Source organism: Nothoprocta perdicaria, unplaced genomic scaffold (assembly GCF_003342845.1).
Source record: "Nothoprocta perdicaria isolate Ctin4 unplaced genomic scaffold, notPer1 scaffold_11, whole genome shotgun sequence".
NCBI classification, from domain to species: Eukaryota; Metazoa; Chordata; class Aves; order Tinamiformes; family Tinamidae; genus Nothoprocta; species Nothoprocta perdicaria.
In genome coordinates, this window is record NW_020454205.1 from 6,929,181 (window position 1) to 6,940,666 (window position 11,486).

General features: G+C 56.3%; 1 protein-coding gene across 1 annotated transcript in view; it reads right to left on the reverse strand.

The window, feature by feature from the left end:
- Window positions 1-11,457, reverse strand: part of RAMP1 (receptor activity modifying protein 1) — a 17,367-nt gene extending 5,910 nt beyond the window's left edge. Inside the window, exon 1 of the mRNA XM_026049251.1 lies at window positions 11,410-11,457. Coding sequence (XP_025905036.1) covers window positions 11,410-11,449 — 40 coding nt within the window. The 5' untranslated portion in view covers window positions 11,450-11,457. The remainder of the gene's footprint in view (window positions 1-11,409) is intronic.
- Between the last annotated feature and the right edge of the window lie 29 nt (window positions 11,458-11,486).

The window sequence follows — 11,486 nt, forward strand, 5'->3', positions numbered from 1 at the left end:
CGGCGCCGAGGACGAGCCCGGTTTGTAATTTCAGCGCGAGGAGGGCGGCTGCGAGGCCGGGCGGGGGCAAGAGGGCGCGCGGGTTGTCCGCGGCCGCCCCGCTCCGTGCGCGGGGCAGCTCCGGCCCCTCACGGCCGCCGGGTGCCGACGTCCCCGCTGGGAGCCAAGGGCGTCACGGAGGATTTGGGCCGTCGCATGTGGAAAACATGAACCCCAAACACACTCAGGAGAGGCAGTGAGCACCAAGCCCTCAGCATTGCAGAACTAACTCTGAGATTTTACCATAATTTCAAGTTCTCCCCAACTCAGATCATGCACGGAGTCATCTCACAGCACCCATGTAAGAAGATCCTGTTGGGGCAGACGTGCTGGTCCTCAATGTTACAGTTTTGGATACTAAGCAAAGCGCAGGGAATGGGAAGGGAAAGTGCAGGAGTTTTCCTGAAGTCTGGGCTTCAAACCTCAGCCCTGGCACCACAGGGTGACTGAGGCCAGGAGGCACCTTCTCCCTTCCGCCTTGCAGATCTGGGGCCATCAGCTGAAGGATGACAAGGGATGATGAAACGCAAGGGGTGAGGAACACACGTCCAGGGAGAGCAGCAATAAGACACGCAACAAGGAGGCACCAACAGGGATATTAAAGCAGCCAGGAAAGGGGAACTGGGAGCAAAGGAGGAAATGGAGGCAGGCAGAGAAGAGCAAGACATGCAAAGCACAGAGCAAAATTGAGGAAGATAAAGCCACTTAGGGAAAAACAGAGTGCAAGAGAGCATGAGATGGCAGAAAGAAGTTAGCTGAAGAGCTGCCCCGCTCCCTACGCAGACCGGCCAGCTGGAAAACAACTGGTGCAGAGAAACGTCATGAAGTTCAACAAGGGCAAGTGTAGGGTGCTGCACTTGGGGAGGAATAACCCCGGACACCAGTACAGATTAGGGGTGGACCTGCTGGAGAGCAGCCCCGCAGAGAGGGACCTGGGTGTCATGGTGGATGACAAGTTGACCATGAGGCAGCAGTGTGCCCTGGTGGCCAAGAAGGCCAACGGGATCCTGGGGTGCGTTAAGAAAAGCGTCTCCAGCAGGTCGAGGGAAGTGATCATCCCCCTCTACTCAGCCCTGGTGAGGCCACATCTGGAGTACTGCGTCCAGTTCTGGGCTCCCCAGGACAAGAGGGATGTGGAGCTGCTGGAGAGAGTCCAGCGCAGGGCTACCAGGATGATCAGAGGCCTGGAACATCTGCCCTGTGAGCAAAGGCTGAGGGAGCTGGGTCTGTTCAGCCTGGAGAAGAGGAGGCTGAGGGGGGGCCTGATCAGCGTGTATAAATACCTCAAGGGAGGCAGTGAGGAGGAGGGGGGCGGCCTCTTTGCAGTGGTGGCCAGCGCTGGGACTAGAGGAAACGGTCACAAGCTGAGGCACCAAAAGTTCCACAGGAACTTCAGGAAAGACTTCTTGACAGTGAGGGTGACAGAGCCTTGGAACAGGCTGCCCAGGAAGGGTGTGGAGTCTCCTTCTTTGGAGATCTTCAGAACCCGCCTGGACGCAGCCCTGTGCCCCGTGCTCTGGGTGACCCTGCGTGAGCAGGGGGTTGGACTGGATGATCTCTAGATGTCCCTTCCGGCCCCAGTCCCGGTGCTGCCCGGCACAGGCCCCTTCGGGAGGGCCCTGAGGAGCTGCCAGAGAGAGGAGCACCGACACGGTCTCCCTGGAGCCCGCAGGGGCACGAGCTCCCTATCACCAGTGTGGGCTGGCTGCCCTGCTCCCTGCGCTCCCCTTCCCCCTGGGGAGCCCTGTGCCACCATCCAGAGGGATCTCCACTTCCGAAGCGCTGACTTGTCCCTCCGAGTTGCCTTGACATGGAGCGGAGCGTCACCCCCAAAGGCCAGGGGGTTCTTTTAGTCCCCAGCCCGTGCAGCCACACGTCACCCTCCATACTTTGTGCCACTGACACGGGCAAAGATTGAGCCTTGAGCACAAACCCTGGCGACTGTGCTTTCCTACAGATCCTTAGTTTGCCCTCTCCCAGAGAACATCTTGCTGGGAACTGATGGGATGAAAGGCTCTGCCAGGCCTCCTAGATCCTCCCAATTGCCCTGGGACTGGTGTCGCGGAGTGGCCCAGCAAACACCTACCAGGGCTCCGCTTTCTGAGGATGAGTCACAAAAAAGTACATGGAAGTCACTCACGTATCCCAGCAGGGACACAGTCCTAAGAATTTGGGAAAAATTAAACTAGACATTTGTCCCTTGCACCCTTGTGGTCTGAGTTTGCATGAGGAGCTCTGCACTTACAGCTCTGGAAAGTGATTTGAGGGACATCTCCTCCTCGTCCTGACCAGAGACCTTCACACACTGGTGGCAATGATGTTCTCCATCAGAAAGTGCTCAGATTTCTTCACATTGACAATTCATGTCACTCTCCCCTCTTTCTCTTTTCCTGGTACTTCTTGGGGTCCTCTTACTGGAGCATAAGCTTTTCCCTATGGGAAATCCTCCACCCTGAGCAACCCCAGGATCTTGGTTCTCATTCTCTAAGTAGCACAGCAGCAACCTGGCAGGACCCTCCTCTTCCTCAGCTCTCCACCCGCTTCTTTGGAAGAACAAACCATAGGAACCAGTGGGAAAGCAAACAGTGCGTGTGTCACTAGGCCTGCCCAGCCCGGAGCAGACAGGATGACTAGCCCGAATTCCCTCGCATGGGAATGGCAGGGCAGGGAGGAACGCGGAGCCCGAGCACAGATGGGCACTTTCAGGCTCCCACAGGGAACGGGGACAGGTCAATGCCAGCGCGGAGAGCCAGGTTCCCAGCCATCGTGACGGCCTGTGTCAATATTTTCTCAAGCTTTGCTGTCCTGCTTCTCTGCTATTCGACCTCTGGCTGCTGCCCATAACACATTTGTGCCATGAATCACGCAGCGCCGGGGGCAGCGAGTCCCAAAATAGGCAGCGGCGCTGGCGGGTCCCCCATGAGCGGAGTCGGTGCCTGTGGACTCGGCGGGTTCCCACCAGCGCCGGCCCGGGACAGAGCCACCATGGAGCAAGGGCCCTGCCGGGGAGGCCTCCGCTGCTGGCACGGAGCTCAGCTCCCGGGGTATTCGAGGCTGTTGTTATCCCATTGGAAACCTCTTCAGCCGGGCATGGAGGCGGCGTGACTGGAAGAGCTGCGCTTTGCAGAGGAGGCTACGATTTGCACGTGTATCTTGGGGACAGGAAGCTGCAGGTCCACCTGGATCCACGTCGGGGAGCTGGGTCCTCAGGAGGACGGGTCTGGCAGAACAAGCCCAGCTCTCCCACTGCTGAATTTCAACCCGGGGCCCCACGGGCACTTCATGAAGCAGTGGGCCAACATCTGCCCACGAGCTCCCTCCAGAGCAGCCTCGGGCAAGGCAGCACCTTGACTTTCACACTCCTCAATCCCCCTGGACCTTCTCGCACCACAGCCCCATGGCTACTGGCTTGCCCTGATTCACCAGCCCCGGGCGTTTTGATTCCCTCGTGCCCATGACACTCCTCAAGGACCCTGGACGAAGGAAGAAGCTATGTGAGCACAAGTGCAGAGCGTGCAGGGACAACCACCCCAGCTACAGCTGGACCCTTCTGGTGGAAAATATCCACCAAAAGAGGAGACACCTGAGCAGACAGCAGAAGAAAACAGCTCTTCATTCAATTAAAAGCTTCAATGTCTAATCAAAGCCCCACAGACTGTGGATAATTGCAAAGTGATAATCACTGCAGGCCCAGCAAGGAACAAGCAGTATGTAGTGAAGCTCAAGAACCACCAAAAGCCAGGACTCAACTAACATGGAAAACAGACAGATAAAACATCCGCCTGCTTTCTGACGCTCCCGTGGTGCCTAGGCAAGGGGAACAGGCTGGCCAGGCAAGGGGTCAGCCCTCTCCCTCCCCTGTTGCACCCCTTGGGATATATTTATAACCAGGTATTTCTGTATTTACAACCAGGCACTTCCAGGCAAATCCATCCGCCCACTCTTGCCCTACCTGCCTCCAGTTCCCAGACTTGGTTACGGAAGGGTTTTCCCACCTCCTCCTCAAGAGACAGCCCCATAAGCATGGCATGGATGCGGACACAAAGCTCGGCCCAAGCTCCCCAGCGAGCTCCGTGCACGGAGGTTTCCCCCCACGTCTCCCCTGCTTCCCTACTGTGAAGCACCAAGAGGTTTTTCAAAGGCCCCGTGTGCTTGGGAAACTTGGGAAACAGCTCCTGCTGGGAGTCGCGCATTGCAGGAGCGGCAGGGAGGCCCAGCCAGCCTCCCCATCGGCCACCCCAACGGCCGAAAGCTTCCGCAGGAAATTCCCTCAAAAAAGGCCCAAACAGGCTCAAGGCAGAGCGTGGGTGGGCCCTTGCTTAGCACTTATGAGCCCTCACAGCTGGCGAGGTTGGAGGCAAAGGAAGCATCAGGCTGAGATTACAGGGTGCATCTACAACGCTGCTTGTGCTTTCCATGTCCATTAACCACGCAGCCAATGTGAACAGGTTTTAAACTGCTGAGCAGCTCCGGCTGTGATTCCGTGTGTAGGTCCTGCTGCGTTAATGGCACCGCTAAACCCGGGCTCAGGGAGCTCCTTGCAGCCCAAACCGCTCCTGGGAAAGCGCGGTCTAAAGCAGCGCTGCTGCAGCGTCCTGTGGACGCCGCCCCGCTGCTGCACTTCTTAGAGGAACGATGCTCGAAGCCCCATTTGCGACGGGATCCAGACACCCACGGGCACGAAGCCCAGCCTACCAAAGGGCTTTGCTTCTTGAGCCCTGCAAAAGCCCCACCAGAGGCAACACAGTGATGCTTTAGGAACATGTCTGGGGACAAACAGCACAGGGGATGGAGACCTATGTAGGGTAAAAGGCAATAGCAGGAGGTCAAATGGAAACAAAAGGCTCATGAAAAGAAAAGAAGAGAGAGGCCTGGAAGCAGAAGACGCTACCAGCTGAAGACCTAAAGCCAGCACTGGTGACTGGAGCGAGCCGCACGGCGCCCCGATTCCTCCCCTCGGGCTGCAGTCCCTCCCGGCCAGCGCAACGCGGGGCACGAGCCTCGCTTCGTGCTTTCCTCCCCGGTGCGTGCTGAGAGGAGCCCCGCGCTACAGCTGCAAAGCTCGACGTGCCCTTCCAAACCCTCCGCGCCTGCCTGGCAAAAGGCAAGGCTGGGGGAAGGAGCTGGGAGCTCGCCGTGTCCCTAATGAGCAGGGCTTTGTGCGCGGAGCAGCTAATGACGGCCGCCCTTGCGCAGCTCCCGAGTCCTCTGCCGCCTCTCCTTGCCAGGGCCCGGATACCTCTCCCTGCCCACGGCCTGCCCCGAGCTCGGGCGCCGCTGTGGGCAGGCAGGGAGCCCTCGGGAAGCCCGGGGAGGCTCCAGGGGCTGCCGGGGCTTTTGCACTACTGGAAGACCCCTCTGTGCTCCCTCCGTCTCTTCCACGTTAGACTTTGTAATTCCATTATTTTTTTAATCTTACCTCATACCCTGTGCTTTCTAGACCCCTGAATGCCAAGTCGACAGCTTCCTCATGGGAACGGCTCTAATCCCAGGGCTCGGTAGAGCCCCCGGAGTCCTCAGCAGAAGGCGAGGGCAGGGAGCAGCGTCCCCGGCCCAGCCTGAGGCCACCACAGTCACTGTCTGGAAGAGGCTGCTGCTGTTTGCTACACACTGAGACCAGAAGGGGCAGGTCCAGCAAGGAGAGGTGGGTGGCACCTTGCTGAGGTGGGCGTCCCCTGCCCCTTCTAGAAACTGTCCCCACCACCCTCGTCCCCTGGTCCTGCTCCCCACCAGCACAGCCCTCACCCAGACCTGGCCCTCCTGCCTTGCTGGGGGGAAAAACCCTCAAAACAGCTGCTTTTTTCCCGCTTTGTGTAAAATACTCATGGCAAAGAACAGCTCCAGCAGCAGGTCTCAATGCGCAGAATCCCCTTCTCTACACTAATTTCATACTTCAGATTAAAGGTGGATCTAGGCTCCTCATGGAAAGGACACGCAAGCCCAGTTCTCCCATGCATGAAGGTGATGAATTTTCTCAAGAGTTGGGAGATTTTTAGACGTGGAAATGCTGTGGGATGAAGTAATCCCCCAAATTACTGCAACAGGCAGCAACTCTCGATGGTATCAAGTAATTGGGTCAAGTTTTTTGCCAGGCCTCTGTTTCCCACGTGTATTTGCAAGGTGCCCCCATGCCCTGGCAGCAGCCGGATCAGGATATTTTAAGGAATAGGGTTCAAATGGTTCTAGACTCGATCCAGGGCAGGCAGGATGGCAAATGTTTCTCTTCCAACAAACAAAATTAAGGGAGCTGCTGAGACAGGGCTGAATGAAAACATAAATTAAGAAAATGAGACGAGCTGAAAAGCAACCCCTGCCTGACTGCAAAGAAGGAGAGGCAAAAAAATGGCATGAACAGAGAGAAAAATAATTATGTCTTTAATGCACAGCATGATCTTAAAAAAAAAAAAGGCCTGCTGGCCTGTGTTTTGCAACACATACTGAGGTTAAACGTGCCAAGCCTCAGTGTGGAGATGAGCGCCAATTCCAGAGGCTGGCTTGCGGTAAGCTGGGAATATTCAGTTACGGGTGACTCTGCACCACTTCATCTAACCACCTCCCAGAGAAGAAAGGGGCTCCAAGGCTAGCATTATTCCCTTAAATAGGCAGACTGCCTAACAAGAAGGAGCAAAAGAAGCAGATAAAATCCAGTAAGGAGAGAAACTGAATAAATGGCTGCATTGCCCCACCAGGGAATTTATTAGAGGCCACAGAGAAGAGGAACTCGCCTAAATACTTTGTGTGCTCTTTCCTGATGAAAATCTAATGGTGAGCTGCGTGGGCAGCCTGGGAACAATTTATTGTCCTTTTTATCGGTTTTCTTTGCTTGCAAATGAGCATTGCAAAGAGGCAGCAGCTCTCCCCCCGTCAGGCACACCCAGCACGGCGTTACCTGGAAGGCAGCTCGTCTTCCGCCCTGAACTCTGCAAAGCTCCACATGTGGAAGTGCAGGGAACCCCGGAGGTGGCTTCATTACTGCATTTACTGATTAAAGCCACCACACACACACAGAGCACCCACATCAGTACTCTGCAGCACCGCGTGCCAACCAGGCAAGATTCTGTTGGACTGACTGTAAAAAAAAAAGCTGTTTTTACAACCACGACCCTACATTTGATTCTCGCCACAAGAAACTGGAAGGAATTTGCCTGGCAAACTCAAGGGGTTATTTGCCTTTAAAAGCAAAAAGAGATGGCTGGCCATGTACCCAAGTGCCAACAGGCCCGTGTACTCTCCATGCAGCTCTAAATGCTCCTCTTTCCTGAGTCCTTTTTATTTTACAGCATCTTCCCTCCACATGGGATCAAATGCTTTTCTATTTCTGCATGCTGGGGACAGGAAGGGTTGGGAAAAAAAATGGCTTTTAAGCTACGGGGGGCAAAATATCCATGAAATGCATGAGTCTCAGCAGAGCGAGGCTTTGCAGCCAGCGGTGGAGGCAGAAGGAGCTCACTGGTGCCTAGCAATCACACAGAACCGACGTGTTTGGCCTTCAGAGCTCTCACTCAATTCACCAGCGAGCCAGGATTGATCCCTGGCCTTCCAAAGACAGGAAACAGGCCAAGGGCATCACTAGGACCGCGAGGGCTCTGCTTTCATCGCAGCGCCCCATACTTCTCTTTTCATTAGGCGCTCTCACCAGGGCCATTACGAACACGAGATTACACGAGCGGTACTTAAGGGCTGTTTAATTCAACAGCGTTTCCGAGTTAATGGGCGCAATTCAAATCCCCAAAGGCGAGCAGGTTCCGCACGGGATCCCGCAGCCCGCGCCCAGCCAACCCACGGGCCACCGGTGCCCACGAGAGCCGCACCGAAAGGGCAGCAGCCCAGGCTGGGGGGCAGCGTCGCTCTCCCCATCCTCTTACTTCAGCATTTTTCTTCTCCCATTACCTTCACCTGGGAATGCAAGGAGGCACCTGAGGAAATCCCAGCGTGTTTGGCTACAGACAGGGAAGGCGCTTACTTACCCATGCCCTGCTGAGGGATTTGAGGCCGCTCCTTCCCGCGGCCCGGATGCGCGGAGCGGATGCCCGGCGATATAGATAGCGCTCGCAAAGCCCTGCGCGTTGGGTTTCAAAGTGGCGAGGTTTATATGTACGGTTAAGGCGATTTAAGCCACTTGGGAGACTCCGAGCTTTTCAAATCGATCCCCCTTCCTGTCACTTCGGAGTTCCCGAGTGGAGGCTGCACACAGCAGCACCTGCAGTTTCAGCTCCGCAACAAGAGGGCACATGTAGTGGTAAGATTTATTCTTCTAACAAACCCACCATTTTCCATGGCCTGTGAAAATGCAACGTGGGAGAGTGGGGAATTGATGCAATGCTGAGGTTTTCCTGATGTTATTCATGACTGCTGGTATGATACGGTCCTCTTTCCTAAGAAAGCAGTTGCTCCAAGCCAAAGGGAACAGACTAGCACAGCGGGCCGTTCCATGCATGTGGAAAGAGAGGAAGTGAAAGCAAAGGTGCGTGCATGGAGCAGCATCTCCCCCAATGCGACCGCAAGCACCAGCCCCACGTGTCCAACCTGCCCCTTCTCCCACCGAAACTGCCTAGGAATCAGGGCATGTCATTGCTGCCCACTGGCCTCTGCAGGGAACGGCAGTGGAAGCGCTGGGAAAAGCCCGGATTCAGCTCCCAGGGATTTGCTCGGCCCAGGACGCGGCTTTCCCTGGTGTGCACTGCTTTGGGACAGCCGGTTTCTCGTCGCCGCCGCTCGCCCAGCCCTCGGCTGCAAAGTCGCTCTGAGCTCAGGCAGCTCCAAGGGGATTTTTTGGATAGAAAGGAGGCCGAGCGGATGCTGCCAGGACAGGAGCCCCGAGCCTGAGGCTGATGGGGGAGTCAGGGTGTCCCTGTGTTGCAGCCCAGCCTGCACGTGGCTTTAGGAGGCAACTTCTGGCTTTGAGATAACCGACTCAGCAGCTTATGGTCACAGGCTCCATCCTGCAAAGGCTCCTGCTGGACACATGGAGAATGCTTGAAAGTTGGCTTGGGACAGAGGGGCCTGACCCAATGCAGGCACAAAAAAGACCAGCAGCATTAAATTTGCTTTCCCAATGGTATTTTCAGTGCCATCTAGGAATCCATTCTTGCAGTAGCATCAAAGTAGGGATGGGCAGCTTCCCCAAACCACTTCTACAGCAAGTGGGGCTGTGTTGGAAAGACGCTCCCTTGAATGCTGCCTTTCCCAAGGGATCTGAAGCACGTGGGACACTATCGCCAGGAGATGCTTTGAAGGAAGTGCTGGGACCTTGTGCGCAGCAGGGCCGCTCCGGGCTCGCCTGCCACGGCCGAGCTCCTTCCAGCCTCAAGCTGGCACAGCCTCTTGCAGAGCCCTTTTCATCCTGCTTCACTCTCTGAATGCATCAAAAAAGAAAAGAAAAACAGAAAGGCACCAGACACCTCAATATCTGCGACGCCACCTTGACTTCTGGGCTCTCTCGGTTGTTACTTGCGAGGCAAAATGAAGGCGGCCACCTCCATGCATGAGGTTTTAGAGCAGAACAAAGCAAACAGGCTGGTTTTCCTAACAGTGCAGAATGTGCTAAAAAAAAAAAAAAAAAAGAAAGAAAAGAAAAAAGAAAAAAACCACCCAACCCAAAACCACAAGCACAGAAAAGAGGACGCAGTGCTACTGCACGCCACAACTCACCGCCACCCATCGGGGCGAGCTGCTGGCGCAGAGGGAGCCTTCCCGCGCTGCGCCGTGCTGCCGCCCCGCGCTCTCGCTCTGCGGCAGCCCAGCCGCGCAGCGCTGCCCTTCCCACCCCCTCATTCCCGGGGATGGGAGAGCCCGGAGCACGGGGAAAGCGGGGCAGGTGAGGAGGGAGGCAGGGTCAGGAGCAGGCGCGCTCAGGGCTGCAAGCACACGCGCTCCCGGCTGCAGCGCGCTGCTCGCAGCATCCTGTCCCAGTCCGGAGAAGTGGCGTGGGATGCTGCAAAGGCTGGCACAGGCAGCGCTGCTCTAGGGGCAGCTTTGGGGCAGGTTTGGCTGCGCTCAGGGCACTGCAGCCCCTCGCTCTGCGGCAGGGCACCCAGGGTGGAGAGCTGCTGGCCGCAAGCAGCAAGGCCGTCCTCATCGGCGACATAATCCTGGGCAATGCACAACTCAAACGCTCCGCTCGCAGCCCGGAAAAGCAGCCCACAACCACATACACCCATCCTAAGGTCTCCTTGGAAGGTCTAAGGTCTCCTTGGAAGGTAAGAAAGAATGAGAGGCCAGAGGATTTGAGCGATTAGGCTCTTGTTAAACAACTCAAATCATTCCTGGCACAACTCATTATTTATTTATTTATTTTAAGCAGATCATTACAATATTTAATTTGATCCACTTGCACGAGAAACACAGAGGCTGCCACCTCTCTGCCTGCGTCCGGGCAGGACACTGTCAGACACGGATTTCCAGTCTGTGTGCAAAGCAAGCAAGTGCAAAGGGCCGAGCAAAGCACTCTAGAGAGGGACGCGACACAACCAGCCTTTGCTTGTTCCTGGCACTAACATTTGCCCCCTCGAGCACTCCCTGCTCCGTAGGTTTCTGGATGGGACTAGTCACTGTTTTGTGGGCTATGCGGAGCATTCCCTACACCGACACAGAGAACACGCTCCAACTGTGCTGTCTTGAGCTGCCCTGTGACCAGTCCCAAGCTGAGGAACAGTAAATAGTTGATTATGTTGCACAGAGAACCACTATGCACAGTGAGGCTCAATACATTATTTACCAGGGTTGAGAGCACAGAGAGGGCATGGGAGCCCTGTCAGGAGGAGAAAGAAAAGAAGTCTGAGTTTCCTCAACAAGTGCTTTGGTTTCAGGTAGGATCAGTGTTACAATAATGATAAGTGGTTTCCCTTGTAAGATTTAGGCAATCTTAAGTAAATTCACCTCCTATCCCGAGTATCCAGTGCAGGATTGGGGCTTTTTGCTGCGTGCATTCAGGCAGCTATGTTACAAGAGCACAAGTTGCACTTGTTGCACCCGAAAACCCCAAACATCAGGGACCACAGCAAGGGGCAATAAATGGAAATAACTGTGCAAGCGGAGCACTTCCAAAGCGATTTTGGAAGCTGAACCAGCCAAAAACCAGGGAAGCATTTCTTCTTCACTGTGTCCTGGGAGCGAGAGACTCGCGCAAAGAGGGGCGAAGCCCTCCGCCGTGCTCTCGGCTCCGCGGGGAGCGCCAGGGCAGCGCTGGGGCGCGGGGCGGGCAGCGCTCAGTTCACACGGGTTACGCTCAGCAGGGCACGCGCGGGGCAGGGGCAGGCGGCACCGCAGCACGCTCAACCCGCGACGTTTGAGGGTTTCCCGGCGCGCTGCCCCCGGCCCTGCTCTCATTGCTCCCCCTCGGCAGCCCCGCCGCGGCCGCCCCGCACTCACCCAGCACGAAGCAGAGGAAGCGCCGCGGCAGCAGCGCCATCCGCAGCGCGCGCGCCGCCGCGGGCCGCCCGCAGCCC